Below are 21,910 nucleotides of genomic sequence, written 5' to 3'. Positions count from 1 at the left end.
GCCTAGCAGTAAGCATAGTGCCAATAGGTTCATGTTCATCTGCTCCAGAGACAGAGACTTTACAGAGACTAGACAAGCTATGTGTGTGTATTTGAAAATCTGTCAGCAATGGGGGCAATTTAAGGTAGCTGAATTCATTCATTAGAAGGGGTGTCCACAAATATTTGGACATATAGTGTACTTTATGCTTTTGTTGAGATGTCAGCACTACTCTGATAGCTAGTAAATCACCATTAAGACAGAACCAGAACTTAATAGGGCTACTATAAAAGAAATGTAACTCTACTGAGAGGTAAGCTGTCTCTAGGTGTTTGATGAGCAGTGTCCCTTTAACAATTTGTGGCAGATCTCAAAGGCAAAGACATCCATAACTGAGCCTGAATTTTGTTCCTATCGAAAGGCAACGTCTTGGTGCCTCGTGCCACACAAGTCGGTGGCTCAGTATTGACGCTGTGATTGAGTGGAGTAAAAATAGAGCCTCAATTAAAGCCTATTGGCCCAAAGGGGTGGGAGTGAGCATGGAGCTGCTCATTTCCTCACAGCCTTCACAAGTCAGCTGAGAGTTCAACTCCAGTTTAAGAGTCATGGAGAACCATGCCGAGCGTCCAAGGTCTGAAGTCATGGACATGGGTTGTGGGGACTGCATCGCCACACATGTTCGGAAGAAACATGCGTCCTAGAACCCATGTGGGGATCCTCTGCTCTCTACTTTGTGTACTGTGGAGACATTCATTTGCATTTAAATGGAACATCAGTGATGAGGTGATGACTATGTGGGACAGCTTTTAACAGAGTGATAGACAGAAATGCTCTAATGCTTCTTCTTCTGTAACGAGTCTGTGCTCTAATGGAGGCTGTCGTCATTAGCATGTAATGAATGAGTTTAATTCTAGATCTTGAATTGCTTACACACATTTGCAAACACACACACACATATATATGAAGAATGAGAGCACACTCTTATCACATTCTACACATCTGATATAGCCTTCATGAGTGAGGGTGTGTTTAATAAAGAAATAAGGTAAATAACTGGAAACTTTTGAGGGGCTGCAAAAATAAAAGAAAATGAATTTCCTGTTGAAAGCAATGAGGTTGGAACAATCATTGGGGGCAGACTGAACAGCACTCAAGTTCATGCATGGAACGTTATACCAAGTGGTGGAAACTGCTTTTATTGTGGTAGGAAACGTACAGATGACTGCAGCGCCTGTGAAAGTGAAGGCCGTTCACTTTAAGCTACAGGAAACTTATGGTGGGGTGCAACGTTACTTTTAGACATCTACCACCCTTAACAGTCAAAGGGGGCTGAATGAGTAAAGACGGTTAACAGTGGAAAGAGCACCCGGCCACACAGAAAAAGCCAGTAATTCAGTTTACTCTACATGGTTTACGGAAAACTAAGGCTCCCATATTATATGAGCTGACCTAATTTAATATGTTTGAATGTACTGCATTTATTATCCTAGCAAAAGTTATGCGACTACAGCAATTAAGGCCATTGTTTTCCAAAACCACTCGAGCAAACTTTGGATTTCAGTAATGCTCATAAGACAGCTTAAAAATAAACTTATGCAAACATAGGCAGCTCCAGAACTGTACAAAGGCCAGACATTGTCCTCTGTTTACTAATTTCCAGTAAAAATGTCACATTATTTGCATTGCAGAAAATTAGTCTGAATATTTAATGGCCTTAAGTCAGCGAAGAAACATGAGTTTTCAAAACACTGAGAGTTCAAAACACTGTTAAAAGATCCAGAGGAAATGGGACTTACAAAAGTGCAAGACCTGGTACACCACTAAAACTAAGAGCTCCACTCATACTTCAGATCTGAACAAATCCACAGGTGTTTCTGTCCATCCTCCCTCTGTGATCAGTCACAGTGTTGAATGTGTCTGGGAAGACTTTGATGGTGGGAAGCAGAAATACTGAAAACACTGATGTTTGGAGGTGTATAAAAGATTTCTGAAAGAGTTCCTAAAAAGAATGAAGGTGCGATAGTGGTGAAGGTGGAGTCACTGAACTCTGACATTAGATTCAGCTGCTGAGCCTTCTGTATGGTTTTCTGTTAAATACATGTATTTCAGCCTTTTTCCTGATGCCGTAAATTGAGTAATTTGATGACTGCAATTCTATAACAGAGGGTTTTTTCTGACCTTGGCACAGTGCTGGACAGTGTAGACACTGTCTAGTAAAGCTGTGTTGCCATACTCTGCTACAGTTAGTGCACGATGGTCACATGCCAGACGTACATCTCAAATGCTCTCAAAAATCTCCACTGCTGATTTCTCTAAAAACTGTCCCATAGAAATATCATCTGTAGCTCTTCAGAGGAACAATACTGCTGACATGGCCGAACTGGTCAGGAAATAACTGGATGATCAATTAGTTAAAGATCACAGCTAGTCTTGCTGATTCTACCAATGTCTAACCGCTTAGTCACACATTCACGGAAAGCAAGGCTAAAAAACAGTGAACCGTCAGATGGGAAATATGGTTGGTGTGGAATTCTGTTGGCTCTCCTGGAACACGAGGCCAGAGGATAAGGCTAAAAATAAAAGCTCACAATAATGAAACACTGAAGGTCATTGAGAGTGCCTTCCATGGTCAGGAGCCGTCCTGTTCAGCTCATTATAAGCATGCTTCATTAGTTACAGGTTGCCACACGTTGACCTACCAGTTAGTCCAACCCACACTGGATCATGTAATGGCTGAATCATAAAGAACTGGGACTGGGGTGTCGATTTCTGACCCTCAGTGTGACCTATGGCACTTTTACTATAGCTAGCAACTCTGCAGGTCTTGCTGTGCTGCTGTTTGATGATGTGGCTTGTATCTAGAGAAATAGTGACACATAGGTTTGAATAAAGCTGTTTTACAACAAAACACATCCTATTTCTCAGAGAGCGAAATAAATGGATTTCATTCGATTACCAGGGGGGGAACAGGTTTACACGTACTATGGGTACCCGATTTTAAATTAAAGTCAGAGAGTATTTTTTTTGTGTTAGGGGTTCCAGTTGGAAGCAGATTACAGTCGGGAAAAGGTTTTTTTTTTTTCTTTCTGCTCTTTACTATGTCAATATAATTACTATCCTTTTTATTTTTACCTACATGTTGAAGTAATGGTTTGTTTTTTCTCTGTTTACCATTTAAATAAAGAGTAGTATATAAGTACATAAGGTAATATGCGGAAATACAGACAAAACCCATTGAATTATACATGGAAAATGAGCCTTGAAAAAAACATTTTGCGCAACTCAACTCTCCTGCTGCTGGATTTGCCATCAGGGATCATCAGTATTTTCAGGCTTTCTGGGAAACTCACCGCCTCACTTCTGAGAAAATAAGTCGAACATCTGAAACAAATGTTGTTATTTTAACCAAACATTTGACCAACCTATGAAAAATAAGTATAATGAAAAGTTCAAAGAAAGTAATTTTAATAAGTTCTTATGTCAGTTGTCTTTTTGCATTTTACTGCAGAACATTTTTGAAAAAATTTGAAATTGATCAAAAAGACAAAGTATCATTCTAATTATTTAGGACAAAATGCCAAGAAAAATAACAAATTAGTATAAGACTGATTGAAATTTAGTCATTCTGCTGCCAGAAACTGAGAGGAGACACATGTACATGACGTTTGTACATGACTGTTTTGCTTCAGGGATAATAATACAATCCGTTGAACACACACACACATTTATGTCTACTAAAAAATCAATATTTTGCTCAATTATAAAATGGTGCAAATGCTTCTGTTTACTATATGTCTGCGTCTCGGGGTGCATCTGCTCCATTTCCTCCACTGCTCAGGCACCTGTGTTCTACTTTTATTGAAAATAACACATGATTTTCTACATTTATTTTGGGTTATAATAATGTTTTAATATGTTTGCAAGTGTTTATTGCTATAATACCTATCCTTGGTGGTGTTTTAGTGCATTTCCTGAAGGAAGGGTATTATTGTGCAGGCACTTCCTAGGCTGTTGCTGTGTGGGATTCCAGGTGGTATCCATGGTGTGGCTAGCTGGTTTCCATTGTGTTGCTGTGGTATCCCAGACGCTTGCTATGGTGTTGCTAGGTGATCCCTATGGTTTCCTAGGTGGTTGTGGTGGAATCCCAGCTGGTTGCTATAGTGTTGCTAGGTGGTTGCTATGGTGTTACTAAGTGGTTACTCTATCAAAGCAATTTCTCATATTGAGTTAGTAAGCTGTCTCTAATTCTCTGATTCGTATTCTAAGCAGGGCAAGTAGAATAGAGTTCCAAATACGGTTCTAAAAACCTCCTGTGAGACTGAGATTAGCATTGTGTGAGAGAGTGAGGCGGTGGTGCGTAATCAGTGAGTGTGTGTTTGTCTTGCAGTGCGGTGATGCTGAGGTAAAGGTGTCCATCAACACAGGCTGTCAGTACAACCACATCTCCAGCACATGCTGCAGAAGACTGGGGTGAGTCACAACTATGCACCTATGTCCTCTTATTGTACATTACTATACTAGGGCCTAAACCACCAGCTCAAGCAAGTCAAGCAATGTTGTACAAAAGAAGCCTATAGCTAATTGTGGCCAGATTCTAACCTAATTGGGAGGATATATGGTCCTCGCATCTGATATCTGAAACACAGTACACACATACACCGATCAGCCATAACGTTAGAACCACCTAATATTGAGTAGGTCCTGTGGCATCTGGCACCAAGACATTAGCAGCAGATCCTTCAGCTTTAAGCCCTGCACGTTGTGAGGTAGGGCCTCCATGGATCGCATCAATGAGCCATAGATCAATGACCCACCCTTTTGGTAGGTACTGACCACTGCATACAAGAAAAAACAGAGATTAGAATAGCCATCACAATATGGCCCTTGGTCCATGTGGCTCAGATTCCCATTTTTCATGCTTTTAACAGGAATCACCTTCAAGAATTCTGCCTTACATTCTATTTCTACCTTTATTGTTTCCTGTTCATGTGAGCGGACAGTCATCTGAGCATTTCGCTGTTGGTCATCCAGTATATGACTATGTATGCGACAAATAAAATGTTAAACTTTTGATTTGCTGCCTAATATGTATATCCCACCCTATGACAGAAACCACTGTAGATATAGATAATCAGTGTTTTTCACTACACCTGTCAGTGGTGCTAATGTTATGGCTGATCGATGTTGAGTGTTACTAGAGCATGGAGCAATGGAGCAAAGTGCAAATCACCTGTGTGAAAAAAAAAGTAATGGCCCCTTTATTGCAACTTTAGCAGTAGTGCCTTTAAACGACACTTCTTATAACAACATCGCTATTTGCAGAACTCATTTTCAGCTTTTTCACACAGAATTCTCTGAAACAGAACAGAATCCATGGTTCCTTCAAAAAAAACAAGCTATCTAGGTCTTCAGGCATCAACACATCCCTACCCCACCCTACCACCACCACCATGTTTGAAGGCTGTTTATGCTGTGAAATGCAGGATTTGCTTTAAGCCAGATCCTGATACTTCAGACGTGTCTGTCCATAGAACATCAGCCCAAAAGGCTGAGGGATGGTGCGGGTACTTTTTTGGGTAACTGTGAGAAGTGCATTACGTCTGTGATTAGCTGTGTTTCTCCCTTGCTGCTCTCCCATGAATGCCACCTTTGCCCAGTTCCTTTTTCTTTTTTTACTGTGGAGACATGAACACTGACCTTAACTGAGGTCAGAGAGACCTGAGAGCTCCTCAGATGTTTTCCTGGAACCTTTGATGATCTCCTGCCAGCCACTTCCAAGAAGATTCACCAATGTTCCTAGAGTTATTAGATAATGTCTCTCACTGTGGTTTCAGTGATGTGCTAGAATCTCAAAAAATGGTTTAAACCTTTTTGCCTCATTTCTGGGCTTTCTTTCGGTCATTGTCTAATGAACCATTGTGGTGACCACAGCACTCGGATTGTAAACGTCAATTTGCTTGTTCAGCTCATGTTTCAGCTAATGATGATTTGGGAGAAGGCTATAAGGGGGGGAGGGGAGGTTGACACATGAATAAGGTAGAGATGGAATGTATAGGACGTTAGATTAGGGAGGAGGGCATTTTAGGAGCTTTAGGCATGTTCCTCCTCCCAAAATGAAGTTACTTCATAACTCCACTATGAGTGAGATCTACATTCAGCAAGGCAAAGTGATTGAAAGATCAGTTATTTTTTTTACATGGGTGATTAGTGTGTTAGATATCTTTGTCCTCTTAATGAACTAAATAAAAATGTAAAGGCCTACAAGTCTGTAGGTTTGTCTACAGACCCTTCACTGTAAAAAGGTGCAATACTAATGGAAATCAAGAGACTGTAATACAGTATATGCACACACAGCTCTTAGCACTATTAGACTATGAAACAATACATGAGCAAAACATGTCTTTATTGTATGCTAACTGCTTGTTTCTATGGTGTGTGCGTGTGTGTGTGTGTGTGTTTTGTAGACTCAAATCCAGCCCAGAGAGCAAGCCCCTCAGTGATTCCAGGGTTAACACAGTCACATCTGTGCAGCTGCAGCTGGGAAAAGAGAAAGTGCAGTGTTCTGCTCAGGTCATAGGTAAGACCTCAACACCCCACAAAGACTTCTGGCCAGTCTAATTTAAAAGCTGTACCAACAATAAAAAAAATAATCATTTTCAAACACATGTTATGTGTAACAGGTTAAATGGTCAACAGAAAATTTGAAAACTGCATGCCTGGTTTTTGGTGCTCATTATGCTTGTCTTCAAAAAAATGATAAAGTACCATTTTTATAAAAATGATGAAATAATCAGCTAATATATTAAACAACAACAACAAAAAAAAAAACTCTGTTTTTAGCCAGTGGTAAAAGTAGTAACATAGTAACTGTTACTATATTCAGACATTTAACCACACATGATTTCATTGTAACATTTTAAAGTCATAAATTATATACAATATGGACACCTAAAGTATGGGGACACCTGCTTTCATTCATTCTTCAGAAATCAAGAGTATTAAAAAGAGATGATCCTGCCTTTATTGGAGTAATTGTCTCTACTGTCCAGCGAAGGGGCTTTGTGCTAGATTTTGGAGCATTGGAGCAAGGTTAATAGTGGCAAGGGAAAGCAAACCTGGCAAATACACTCTGTCCAAATGTTTGTGGACACCCCATCTAATGAATGCATCCAGTTACTCCCATTGCACCCATTGCTGACACAGATGTGCAAATGCACACACAAACACATACACACATCTTGTCTAGTCCCTGTAAAGAAGTATTGCCAAAAGAATAGGACTCTCTGGAGCACATAAACATGAAGCTATTGGCACCATGCCTAATACCTTGTGGGCTAGAGAGGTATAAAGCCCTCCACCATTGAGCGGTAGAGCAATGGAGCTGTGTTCTCTGGAATGATGGTGCTGCATCCAGTTTATTTATAAGGTGGGGTGGTGATGATCCAACATCCTGACCTTATTAACACTCTTATTGCTGAATGCAATTAAATCCTCACAACAATGCTCAATATGAAGTAAAATTACTTCAAGGTTATGTCTATACTGTACAGATTTACACATTTAGCATGTGATGGTAGATAAGAGTCTATTAATTATATTATAATCTCTTAATCTAAAAGAGCCTCATCTTTGTCCACCAGACGAGGATGAGGTTGAGAATGAGCCGGCTGTAGAAATATTACACAGACCACTGACATATAAAACATGCTGTGTTTGTCCCAGGGGTCCCCCAGCAGTTTGCAATAGCATCCTTGACACGACGGCTTCTGTGAATACTCTGCTTAGTCTCTGTACTGTATATTACATCTTCATGGATGGTCTTTAGCCAAAAACGAGAAATGTCCTGTTACATAAGCTCCAGAGTGCCTGTTAGGGCTGTGAACGCTCCGTGCCTGCTGCTGACATTTTCTCCCAGCCATGAGGCAGCCGAGACAAAGAGCATCAGGCCGTGGAGGGAGCTATTAGCCTCAAACATGAGGGCACGTGTAGCCACTGTGACTCATTTGGCATACAGATGCACTGAAGACCAAGCTAATGAACTCATTTAGGATCCAGCTCTGCTGTGCAGCCCACTGATGAGACAAAGGATGAATATACACCTGTAGGGTTCAAATATGTTCTCTCTCTCTCTCGCAGTGTTTTTCATTCTCTCTTTCATTCACAGATGATGAAGCGTTTGAGCTACGCCTGGGCCTACACACCCTGCTGGAACTCAAAGTAAGCTTTTTTTTGTTTCTACTCCTCTCTCATATTCAGTAGCCACATCTCCCATGAGCAGCATGCACCACAGGCTAAAAGTAGCACTAACCTTGGACTGCCTTTGAAGGCTTTGGTGATTTGAAGCTATGAAACAATCATGGGATAGCATCTACATTGCTTTGCTGTTGCAAAATGGAAAACTAGTCTTCACATTCATCAGGCCTAATCCACCCAAACTGTGATTATAGACATCAATAGCATCACTCCAATGTCTGATCTGGCTGTCTGGAGTCTTGGTCAGTGAAAAAACTAAGATAAGGTAGGGTAATTTAGTGGAGTTCTCAATGGAAGTGAGCTTTAATCCTGCTGTTTCCTCTTGAAAGCTTAGACGTTGACAGATTCTCTCCTCTGATAAACCAGCGCTGAGAGCATTTCTAAGTTTGGTGTGCAAAATGTGCTTCTTTAGTTTTGCAATAGGGCTAGGAGGCTAATGTAGGTAACAAGCAAAAGACACACTGTTATCAATAAAAAGCCATAGATAAAACCAGTACTAGTAGCCATCATGAAACCAAGATTTTCCATATTTGTGTCCATTTTTATAGATTACATTATATAAAATTAGATTTTTGGCCAGTCTTCTGCTTCAAGCTTGGTCAAAATCCACATGCATAGCTCTGAAATTCACTTTAGTAAAGCAGAACCCTCATGCCTTCCTTTCAAGATGGTGCTGGTGATAGTGGGGCCCGGGGGACATCCGCTACAGTTTTTGTCCCATTATGTGTCTTTGTCTGAGTGATTGAATTGTGAAATTCATTTTATTTCCAGCATGGTTACCAAGTGTTCAAAGTAGCCCAAAAATAGATATGTTCTTAAAAAAAAGAGGGGAGAGAATGGGGGATGGTTGGAGGAGGAGCATTAGTATTAGAATCATTACTCGTCTCAGAGGGAAAAGAAAAAAAGGCTCTAAAGCCAGACAAGTGGAGGAACATGGCTGTCTGGGGGCTGGAGACCAAGTGCATACATTTCCGACACTTTGTCACTCACATTTATATTCACACAGTATTTAATATTATTCAAATGAGATAACACTGTTAACTCAAACAGGAGCGTTCGTTCACCGAGCATGGAAATGAGCACATACAAAAATAGGTAACAAAAAAAAGATATTGAAGATTCCAGTGTAGAAAAGAGTATCACATAATATATTTATATACTTTAGTATAGAATGTATTCCTATGAATAAAAATCTGCTCATTTTAGACATTTAGATCCTTTGTGAGTTTCAGTTGATCACAAAGCCTAGACAGCTTTGACTGATTAGCTGTTGCTCACATTTCTCGTACTTTATTTCTTGCGCTGTGTTCACAACCATGTAGAAGTTTTGGAAATGTTCAAAATCTAAACGAAAGAAATATCTTTTTTAAAAGTCATCTGGTACTTAACTCCTATTTGGACTTTCAACATCCGATAAGTTGCAATGCTGCACCCACAGAACAGTTTCTGTTTGCATATGATATCACTATGAATTTTTATAACCTACATTAACTTAATGATACATGGAAACTAAAACACTCATGAAACACTTTCATTTCATTGTAAAGGCTTTTTAACAACTTATATATGCAATTCTCTAATGGAACAGCCATCCGTAGCTAGGACCAGAGAGTATAATTGATCTCGCTCTTTTTGGGTGGGTAAGAAGGCCGTCCTTGACATCCATCACACATTGCAATGCTGGCCAATGAGGGTCTTTTACTTTGATTTAACAATGACAGTTTTATTAAGTATGCAGTGTCTGGCTTCTGATGTCTAGCATTCACCCTTTAAGCATTGGTAGGATCATTTGTGGTAGGGGGGCGCCTAGAATTGGCCATGACTAAACTGGAGAGAAAATGTAGATAAATAAGAAATGCAGGGCTGAGGCACTCTGTCTCCATGTATTTTAGACCGTGTTATGCCCATTTAAGGAACTCTGGGTCTTTTCTCTCCGGAATTTCTATGTGACAAAAAAGAAGGGGGGTTTCAGCAATTACAACACATATGGACAAAAATATTGGGACAACTTTATATTAATTGTTTCTTTCAAAATCAACAGTTTGTCCTGTTTTTGTTGGAGTAACTATCTGTACTGTCAAGGGAAGGCTTTCTACTAGATTCTGAAGCATTGCTAATCCCCAACTCCCCAACTCATTCCAAAAGTATTGAATGGAGCACCATCATTTCAGAAAACTGCAGTTCCACTGCTCCACAGCTCAATTCTGGGGGCTTTCCCTCTGTTGGCAGTACTTCTCTACAGGGCTGAACAAGCTATATGTAGCTGAAGTAGCAGAAAGCATTCATTAGAAGGGGTGTCCATAAACATTAGGGCATAAACTTTGTGTTCTATCCTTTATTTGAAATATGTTTTGAACCGGATACATTTAGTCTTCCGCATTGCTGTTTACCACAGGACGCAATCAAAAGCTCCTTTCTGCTGTTCAGTAATCCAGCTTAGTTTCTAACATTCTTTTTATTATTGAACAACAACTATGTTCTCAATCAACCCAAAAGACTCATACATATCAAAGCTTAATATTTTTGGAAGTTGGAGTGGGTTTTTTTTTTAGATTTGGCTATCTTAGGAGGATATTCGTTTGTGCAGGTAACTATTACTGTGCAGAATTATTAGGCAACTTAATAAAAAACAAATATATACCCATCTCACTTGTTTATTTTCACCAGGTAAACCAATATAACACAACATTTAGAAATAAACATTTCTGACAAATCAGTGACCAATATAGCCACCTTTCTTTACGATGACACTCAAAAGCCTTCCATCCATAGATTCTGTCAGTTGCTTGATCTGTTTACGATCATCATTGCGTGCAGCAGACACCACAGCCTTCCAGACACTGTTCAGAGAGGTGTACTGTTTTCCCTCCCTGTAGATCTCACATTTTATGAGGGACCGTTTTCTTGAACGATACCGACTTCTTTCTGTACCACTGCTTGAAGAAGGTGTCTTCCAGAAACTGGCAGTAGGTTTGGGAGTTGAGCTTCACTCCATCCTCAACCCGAAAAGGTCCCACAAGTTCATCTTTGATGATACCAGCCCATACCAGTACCCCACCTCCACCTTGCTGGCGGAGTGTAGCTCTCTGACCTTTACTGATCCAGCCTCGGGCCCATCCATCTGGCCCATCAAGAGTCACTTGCATTTCATCAGTCCATAAAATCTTAGAAAAATCAGTCTTGACGTTTTATCTTATGTTTCTTGTTCAAAGGTGGTCGTTTTTCAGCCTTCCTTACCTTGGCCATGTCCCTGAGTATCGCACACCTTGTGCTTTTTGATACTCCAGTAACGTTGCAGCTCTGAAATATGGCAAAACTGGTGGCAAATGGCATCTTGGCAGCTTCACGCTTGATTTTCCTCAATTCATGGGCAGTTATTTTGCGCCTTTTTTTTTCAACACGTTTCTTGCCACCCTGTTGGCTATAAGCCATGAAACGCTTGATTGTTCAGTGATCACGCTTCAAAAGTTTGGCAATTTCAATACTGCTGCATCCCTCTGCAAGACATCTCACAATTTTTGACTTTTCAGAGTCCGTCAAATCTCTCTTCTGACCCATTTTGCCAAAGGAAAGGAAGTTGCCTAATAATTAAGCACACCTTATATAGGGTGTTGATGTCATTAGACCACACCCCTTCTCATTACAGAGATGCACATCACCTGATTTACTTGATTGGTAGTTGGCTTTCAAGCCTATAGAGCTTGGAGTAGGACAACATGTATAAAAAGGATGATGTGATAAAAATACTCATTTGCCTAATAATTCTGCACACAGTGTTTAAGGAACTCAAGAGTTTTTGGTTTTTGGTAGCTTCTTTTACTTCAACTTTGGCTTTGAGCTGCTCTACCCTTCTGACTGAATATAACATGCAGGCTAACTGGCATCCCAATTTAACTGTAGTAACATCTTTAAAAGGCCCATTTGAGATAAGGTGTTGTGTTTTGTTGTCCACAGTGCTGTGTTGACCTGAACGCCAGAGTGCTCCGCTTCCACAGCACTGGGCAGGAGCTGCCCTTCTTGGAGACACCCACCTGCAGCCAGTGCCATCACCATGATGACAACAAGAACCTGTGACCTTTGACTTCCCCTTTATCAAAACCAAACCCCCAACTACACAGGGGGGGAGGTACACAGGAAGTATTTTTGGGAGAAAGAGTGTGTTTGGACTACAGCATCACTCAGTGTCCATACATGGCCAGAACAACTTTGTCTATCCCTCCTCAGCCTCCTATTTTCTCACTTTCTCTTCTCTCTTACTTCCACATCTTCTTGTGTTGTTTTCTGTGTCATTTATAGCATTTTGTAACCCCCCCCCCTCCCTCCTTTATTGAATAAGTCTTCATTATGTGGAACAAATTGATCCTATGAGAACTGATTTATTTGGGTTAGTCTCTCTAAATTGCTTCCTTTTTATAATCAGACCTAATCTAATCATTATGATACAGCCATAACAGTATATGGGTATTTGCATCGATATATATCAAAATGATCAAAATTACACATATATCCTTGTGATTTGATGTACTAAAGTACAGTGCAATTAAAATGCTGTTATGATTTGGAAATGAAGGCTTTGGAAGAGCCTCAGAAGTAGAAATGCCTTGCCTTCATACTATCTAAAGAGCTAGCGCCTTCAAGCTACTACCAAAGCAAAAACCGCTAATTGGACATGCCTTGGTCTATGGCTTAAATAAGTATTTGATGGTAAAATAAGTGATGGTGAGAAAAGCTGAAAATGAAGCTGTTTCTTCAAATTTTTTACCCACAGGACACCATTGAAAAGAACGTTGTTAGCACCTAATGCTAGGCTGAACTTCTGCTCGCTCTCTTAAATGTTAATTGAGCCCTTGAGCTGGCTCTCGACTTCGTATGTATGTCAGATGTATCAGAACATTCCAGAGGTGCGATTTTGTAGACGTATATCCCTCTTTATAATTTTTTAGAATCATGTTTTTAATTAATGTAGGTCTGAACAAGGGTACGTGTTTGGGACTTGTTGCTAGCATCTTCTGGAGGCTTTTGTGCTTTATAATGTTTTGTGTTAAACATTTGTAGGTATGATTATGACTAAAACTGGTCCACCACTTTTAAAGCCAAGTTCCTGTTTAACACAAAATTCCAGCCCTGCCTGCCTTTGCTCACTTCACCTTTGTGAGCAAGACCATAACACAAGAGGCTTCCCTCACAAACAAAGCCTCACATGGATTTTCTTCACTCCTAAGCATCTGCTTTGTCTTAGTTTCAGTCAGAAATCTGCCTGGTGCAGCTTCTCGTAGCTCAAGTCTACTATGACTAACACTAAGATTTCAATGGCTCATTTGGTTCCTGCACTCCAAGCCGCTGCAATGAGGGAGAACACGTCAAACCGAAAGGGCGCCTGCGTGTGCTGCCCACACAGCACTTGCCCTTGATCCCCTTTGAATGGTGTGAGTAACCAAGAGGACAGCACACAATGCTCAATCTGCTAAATCATCTGACCTCTGTCATTTTCAGCGCCGCAGCGGATCTCTCATCTGAGGTCATTCCCGCTTAGATTCGCTCTGCTTTTGTGTATAATAACTGCGGTTATTTGTGTGCTGTGGAGGAAGGAAAAATTGATGTACAAGAGAGTTTATTTTTGGTGTTTTTTTTTCTTTTCTCTGAACTGTATTTTATCTGCCTAATAAAAATATGTATTCTGGCTATGAAGGTGTCCATTGACTTTATGAAATTGCAAAGCATTAGGAACACATTAGGACGTGTATTCTGAAGGTTCACAGTACACACATACACACAAAGAAAGAATGTTTTTGAATAAAATTCAATTTTACTGATGTAAAAATAAAGATTTTCTGATGTAAATAATGACTTTCAAAGTGATTTGATGTGAAATGGTTAATTTCAGAGAACCTTATAGACTTAGATTTCTGGTGCGGATAGAAACCAGTGCTCGCCAAAACACACCCTAGCAACATGTATGTAACCATATACACCTGATTTAGTTGCACCACTTCTCTTTACAATAATAGGATTGCATCTTCTCTTGGCAGCACATATACTCGTTAGCTTTGTGGCTAAATGTAGTCTGCAGTTCTTGCAGTTCTTTGAGTGTTTCTACAAGGTCTATCAGTCAGTCAGTCACTCAGCCAGTCAGTAGGACGTTGCCTCTTTTAGGCCCGCCTGCTAGGTGGTCTGGCAAAAACACTCTGAAAGACTTTGTCTTGATGATTTGATTATACAGAATACATAACTTACATTAAAGACAACAGGCCTTATTCACCAATATCTTCCTAAGAATTTTCCTCACAACAAAACAGCAATTTTATTCCTAGTAATTTTGGAGCATTTCTATTGGTCTATTTCTCACACATTCTGCTACAATGTAAAGAACAAATGACAGATTCACATGATGGAAAAAAAACTGAAACCTTCTGAAACCTTGTATCTTTATTTTTGCGGTTTTATTTTTGTTTTCACATCATGTGAATCTGCCAGTTGTTCTTTACATTGAGTTTCATGATGAATGCTCTGACAGCGATTATCTGTTCTTGAGAAAAGTTTCAACAAAAAGTCAGATTCATGATGTTTTTAAAGCGGAATTGTTAACAGCTGTGCTCTTATAAAGATAGATTCTATTGTTTTCATCAATTTATTAAAATCCCAAAAAAGAAAACAGTGGCAAGTAAGTGTGTGAATCTCTTCTTAAGACCGACTGGTGCTAAAAGCCCAATGTTTTGTTAAGACAGAAAAACAGGCCCAGAAAAAGAAAAGAGTCACCAATCACAATCAGTGCAGCTTTTCATCAAGCCCTCCCACCTCCAGCTGTGGAGGTTCTCATGGTTGTGTGCCAGTGATGTGATCTCACCCAGGATGGGTAGGATGCTATTTAAAGTCTCATTTCATGTGGCAGTGGAGAGTAAGCAGATGTTCCCACAGCCAGCGTGAGCCAAGAGGCCTGCCTCCATTGACCCTATCTGACACACAGAGTGCCTCCTCTGGGACCAGTCCATCACCCATTTCCAAAGTCGCCAAGTATTCAGCAGCTTTAAAAAACAAAGTTTAAAAATTGTGTCCAAAATGGGCCTAAAAAACTGAATTAGTTATTACCTATTATAACTTACGATTAATCCAGTATAAAAATCTGTATAATTTCTCAAATGACCACAGAGAGCTGGGATGGAAATATCATAGCCAGGATATATATGTCAGCAATTATGCAAAGCTAACATAAACAATAATGCAATGAGCACATGGTAATAGCCATGAGCAGGTTTTGCTATTATAATATCAAACATTATTATTACGTTCTGCTGTTAATGAGGGAAATGTAAAGTCCTGTAAATTACAATAGGCCAGTTACTTTGAAATTATTACTGGTAACCAGTAAGCATTCAGTTAAATTACAGCACCACTCTCCAACCAAAACGAATTCAGCTCAAATTGGGCTTAAGTTAATCTAATGTGAAATAAACTCAGTAGAGAGGACTGCTTCTAGATGTTAACTGGAGCAAGATAAGGATCACTTTAGTGGCATATTTTGTCCTCCACCACCTTAACTCATTTAACTCATTACCCCAGATTCGTAAAATTTACTTTAAGAGTTACCGTGATGTTCGGACCAAGTACCGTCACATTAATACTAGCCATACACCAACTTTTCAAGAGATTTCACTGCCGGAGACAAATTTCCAATGTCGGATTTAAATCACGCAAGTCTTTGCTAGAGTTGCAGTGTTCTCCTGTCATCTCGATCATTTGGTGTATGGTGGTCAGGATAGCTGTCTTCCCTCAGTATTTTTCTCATTGTGACGTTCCAATAAAATCAACTGTGTTTAATATTAGTCTATTATATTATAATAACAGTTTTTAGTTTCAGCTCATGCAGTTTTTTTTTCGACCAAGCTACCGCACACACAAGGGCAGCTGTGGCCAGAAGCTGCTTCTGTTTCTGTAAATTTCCTGCTAGGGGCATGATGGGAAATAATCTCAAAAGAGATCTAGCAAAATCCTAGATTGTGACTAATAAATCAGTCATTTTTAAATTCTTAAGCTTGTATTTTGAAATGGCACAGAAGGAAAATATACAGTATTGTAAATGCTGACCCAACAGAAAACACAGTCCAGAACTATGTTTAAATTTCTTTTCAGATTTTTATGAAGAACAGTCTTGCTCAGTATACACAGTAAATAACATACACTGCAGTTGGAGTCTGGACACCATGTACAAACTGTACAAAATAACAGTATACAGCTAAAAAGTACTGGTCTATGTCTGTGGTTTCTTCTGGTTTCCCCATGTGCTCTTCCTTTGTGCATCATCCGGGCCCTGCAATTGATCTAGAATGCAGTGGCATTGGTTGTCTTCAACACGTCTGTCAAAGTTCAGCCATGTAACTCCTCTGCTGGGTTCTCTTCACTGGCTTTGTGTAGCTGCTTCCCGCATCAGATTCAAAACCCCGACGATGGCCTACAAAGCCATAAACGGATCAGCTCCTCCTTACTTGATGGCGATAGTCAAAAGCCGATCAATACCAAGAGCCCTTCAAGCTTCAAATACGGGTCAGCTTTACATTTACATTTACATTTACATTTACGGCATTTAGCAGATGCTCTTATCCAGAGCGACTTACAAAGTGCTTTGCTATTTACCCAAGAAAGATACCTTAGCTAGTTAGAATAGACTAATAACTCAAAGATACCTCTAAGCTTAGACATTGCTAAACACAATACAATAAGGCGACCATAGAACTATTCGTCCAAGTACTCTCTGAAGTGGTGGGTCTTCAGTCTGCGTTTGAAGACAGCGAGTGACTCGGCCGTTCGGACACCCAGGGGCAGCTCGTTCCACCACTTTGGTGCAGGACAGAAAAAAGCCTGGACGCTTGTCTTCCGCGGATTTTGAGGGATGGCGGGTCGAGCCGAGCCGTACTTGAAGCTCGAAGGGCTCTTGGTGCGGATCGGCTTTTGACCATTGCCATCAGATACGGAGGGGCTGGTCCGTTCTTGGCTTTGTAGGCCAGCGTCAGGGTTTTAAATCTGATGCGGGCAGCTACAGGAAGCCAGTGGAGAGAACGCAGCAGTGGAGTGACATGGCTAAATTTTGGGACATTGAAGACGACCCGTGCCGCTGCATTCTGGATGAGTTGCAGGGGCCTGATGGTGCGCAGAGGGAGACCAGCCAGAAGAGAGTTGCAGTAGTCAAGTCTGGAAGTGACGAGAGACTGAACAAGCACCTGGGTGGCCTCTCTAGAGAGGAAGGGTCGAATTCTCCGGATGTTGTACAGAAGAAATCTGCAGGACCGAGTTACGTTTGCAACATTACTTGAGAACGATAACTGATCATCCATCACTACACCAAGGCTTCGGGCTTCAGTAGAAGGAGTGATCAGTGAGTTCTTAAAGGTGATGGCAAGATCGTTTCTTGGTCCAGCAGTTCCCGGGATGTACAGCAGCTCCATCTTGCTGGGGTGGTGAGCAGTCATCCAAGAAGAGACGTCGGCGAGGCTTTAAGATCCACAGAAGACAAGCGTCCAGGCTTTTTTTCTGTCCTGGAACCGAAGTGGTGGAACAAACTTGCTGCATCACTTGCTGTCTTCAAACACAGACTGAAGACCCACCTCTTCCAAGAGTACTTGGGTGAAGTGTGGCCGATTATAGTGGTCTTCATACTGACTTTTGTATTTAGTAGTATCTAAGCTTAGAAGTATGTTTTGGATCCTAGTCTATATAAACTAGCTAAGTGTGTTTTCTGAGTAAACTGAAATTTAATTGAATATATTAACTAGCATGGGCAGAGATGCTCCTAACCATGTAATTTATGCATACTCCTGTTGGTACTCCAGGCTGGTCAAGAAAACCACACAAATAAAACAACAAATTCTTAAAATTCCCCTGACCCCATGCATGGTACCCTTACCTTAACTAAACCTATGCTAAACATATGATCAACAACTGAGTTTTACTAGACAGTTCAACAGTTTTAGCATCTGACAAGAATCTATTAGGGGATAAAGTGTACTATCCAATAAAGTGAGACCCATGATTCGAATGTAAGTCGCTCTAGAATAGAGTGTTTGTCCAAATGTCATTCAACAGAGGATCATTACTGTTGTTTTCTTCACCAGTGTGTTTTGCCACAGGAGCAGTAGTATCTTGGCCTAGCGATTGACAGTACAGGACAACACATCTCCCTCTCCCTGCTCTGAAAACAGGACATGGCAATGGCTGCACCACCGCTGTTCAACATCCCACAACGCATTAGGAGGCCTGTGGCGCTTTCTTCTGACTCACTGCACATGCCACATCCTGTCATAGCTACACTCGGTGGTCTTATTCCAGTAGTAATGCTACAAGAAGCAATGAACTACAAGCACTGCCTGTCAGTAGCCTACAGATATGAATCAGGGCCATCATGTCATTCTGACACTGGTACATGACATTTCCTGTAACAAAAACACCTTTAAGACTGAAAAATATCTCCCAGTGTACTGACACCTGTACTACTGACCTCCAGGAAACAGAACAAGTTAAGTTGATGAGTTTAATTTGTGTATGCTGAGCTGCTAGACAAGACACTATCTAAAAACTGTATAGACTATTCAAATAAATCCTCTTCTTCCTCCATATCAGACTTTTTTGTCTTCCCTACCTCTCCTCGTCAGCCTTCTTTTCACATCCAGTAGGGTACTCGTTCTCTTGCACCATTTCTTCTCGAAGTTTAATCTCTTTGTCCCTCTAAACTTGCAACTATGAGCAGATATCCTGCTAATCATGTATTGTATACGTACTCCTGTTGGTACAGTAATCCCAGTTTAATTATAATAGATAATACATTCAACAACAAACAACAAAGCCACAAGATAAGGCTAAAATGAATGTTTTGTGAAAGCTAAGCTACCGCTAACTAGCATCTATGCTGCTGAAGGATGATCCTGTAGCATTTCTGAGTATTTCAGAGGCTATATTCTGAATATTGTGGAAACAATCATGCAATCTAAACAATCTAAAACCAGTGTATTCCCTGCAATGCACCTAGATCTAGTGTTTTGTATTTTATTTGTATTTTTAGTCATATGGGGAAAACGTCCTCAAGGCTTTGTCAATCTATCAGTTCATGGTTACTTATCCTCATTCAGTTGTAATGTAACAGGGGCTTTACCCCATGGGACCGCTCTGTTATTTGATGCGTAAACAGGGAGTTCTGAGAAGAAGACGGCAGACAGAAGAGATTTGACAGACGGGATGAGATGCACCACGCTGCTCAGGTGGGGGTTGGAGCTGGCTTATGATTGACACATTGCTTTGGCTCTTGATGTAACAGACCTTGAAAAGAGGAGAAGAAGAAACAAGCACCCCCTCCAACAAGAACGCTGTCTGTCCTAGCCACATGTCAGCAGAAGCGGACCTTGTCACAAGAGGACCTGTTTTTCTGGAGAGGCCGTATTTCTGTCCACCTTATGGCGAGAAAAAAAGCAGGGAACCCAGCTCCACCTTCCACCAGCCAGCACTGTGAGAGGAATACTGAAATATAGAAATATAGTCCACACAGACACACACAGTGCTGAATGACAGTGTAGAAAATCCCATAGCGGAGGGGAGAAAGAGAGAGAGGGTGACTGAGAACAGGAGAAAAGAGAGAGAGAGAGAGAGGGAGACTGAGAACGGGAGAAAAGAGAGAGAGAGAGAGAGAGAGAGAGAAAGAAAGAGGACGGGGTTTCTTCCTGTTCATAATGGGCTCTGTGACGCACAGTAGGACGTGGTTTTGCAGACTAAAGCTGTGTCTCAATTACTGGGGTGTTTCATACAGCATTCTAACGAGCCATGCACATACACCCACACGAACAAACACATTCGATTAACACCCCGCCGACACTACGATAAATCAAAGGGTTTATTAAAACAGCCACTTACGCCTCCATCCTAAGAGGAAGAGCGGTCCAGAAGATCATCAGCTAGTGGGGTATTAAGGCCAACACTGGAGGAGTCAGATATGTCAGTCAGCAAGACAGGATTTGAGCAAATGCCACATATTTGAGTTGGCAAGTAATCTCAAATAGATATTCCGGACCCTGAAGGGGGATTATGCAGACACTCTGAGAAAGCGTCTATATACACTGTCCATCAAAAGTTCAGGGATACTGAAGTTTTTAACATGTTTTAATGCACATCTTTGTTGATGTGCAATAACTTAACACTTTCAAATGCATGTTGTCAGTTTTCTGAATTCTATGATGTGTAAATAGTAAGTATGTGACTTTGGTCAGGGGCAAAACATGCCTAGATGAGGTTTTACAACCCTGTTATATGCCTCCCAGTGAAACACACTGATTTCCCTGTTGTAGTGGGCTTAAAATAAGAATGGGCTTGGTTTTATTGGCTGATTTGTGGCACCACAATGACTCACGGTAGCTACATAGCATAGCATAGCAAAGCACAGCTTTTTTAGCACTGTAACAAGAACATTGTAATGAATCTTGAAATTATTCTTCAATGTTACCGGATAGTGTGGCTCTCCTCCCTGGGTCCTGTTGGCACGGTGCGCAGTTACCCAGCTGAAGAGGCTGTACAAGGGTCTGCTAGGGTTAGCTTTAAGCCTAAAATGGATATCTGCTTGCTTCACTGGTAAGGTTGCTACCCACAGAATCGTCCTTTTTGGCACATATATATGTGTGTGTGTTGTACACAGAACTGCACAACAGCAAGGAACACCAAACCTCTTCCATATGAACAGGTACTGTGCTTGTCCACTGCTGACGTGAGGAAAACTCTGCTCAGAGTGAACCCACTAAAAGCTCCTGGACCACACAACATTCCTGGCAGAGTGCTCCAGAAATTGTGCCGAACAGCTAGCCAATGTTTTTATGGACATCTTTAACATCTCTCTGAGCACTGCAATTGTCCAAACATGCTTCAAAACCACTACTATCATCCCTGTGCCAAAGAAGTCCATGGTGTCTTCAATGCCTACCGTCTAGTTGCACTCACTCCCATCATCATGCTTCTAGAGGCTTGTCATTAGGCACATTAAAGGTCAGCTCCCCCCTTCTTTGGACCCATTGTAGTTTGCGTATCAGCCCAACCATTTAACAGACGATGCCATCACCACCACATTCCACCTAGCTCTCACCCACCTGGACAATAAAGACACCTATGTCAGAATGCTGTTCATAGACTTCAGTTCAGCATTCAACACCATCATCCCTCAGCACCTGATTGGACAACTAAGTGTTCTGGGCCTGAACACCTCCCTCTGTAACTGGGTCCTGGATACCATGACTGATAGACCATAATCAGTCAGGATAGGCAACATCTCCAGTACCACCATGCTGAGCACCGGTGCCCCCTAGGGCTGTGTGCTAAGCCCATAGCTGTTCACTCTGGTGACTCACGACTGTGCTGCAAAGTACAACACAAATGTGAGGTGACCACACCCCCCTAAACATCAATGGCTCTGTTGTGGAAATGGTCCAGAGCACAAAGTTCCTCTGCGTCCACATCACCGAGAACATCACATGGTCCCTCGACACCAGCTCCATAGCCAAGAAAGCCCAGCAGTGTCTCTACTTCCTGCAGAGACTTAGCTAATCCAATCCTCACCATGTTCTACAGAGGAACTGCGGAGAGCATCCTGAGCAGCTGCACCTGGTTTGGGAATTGCAATGCCTCAGATCGCAAGACCCTACAGCGAATAGTGAGGACA

The 21,910-nt window shown here is 41.1% G+C and overlaps 1 protein-coding gene across 2 annotated transcripts in view; it reads left to right on the top strand.

The window, feature by feature from the left end:
* The window catches only part of nrip2 (nuclear receptor interacting protein 2), a 42,916-nt gene extending 29,002 nt beyond the window's left edge, over positions 1–13,914 (top strand). For both annotated transcript variants that reach the window (XM_072672491.1, XM_072672490.1), the window contains 4 exons: positions 4,367–4,449; positions 6,444–6,556; positions 8,144–8,196; positions 12,187–13,914. In XM_072672491.1, the coding sequence (XP_072528592.1) occupies positions 4,367–4,449; positions 6,444–6,556; positions 8,144–8,196; positions 12,187–12,306 (369 nt within the window). In that variant the 3' untranslated portion in view covers positions 12,307–13,914. The remainder of the gene's footprint in view (positions 1–4,366; positions 4,450–6,443; positions 6,557–8,143; positions 8,197–12,186) is intronic.
* The last annotated feature ends 7,996 nt before the right edge of the window (positions 13,915–21,910 follow it).

This window comes from Salminus brasiliensis, chromosome 2 (genome assembly GCF_030463535.1).
Source record: "Salminus brasiliensis chromosome 2, fSalBra1.hap2, whole genome shotgun sequence".
Lineage (NCBI taxonomy): Eukaryota > Metazoa > Chordata > Actinopteri > Characiformes > Bryconidae > Salminus > Salminus brasiliensis.
The sequence above is the reverse complement of the archived record's forward strand: the minus strand, read 5'-3'. Positions and strand labels throughout refer to the sequence as shown.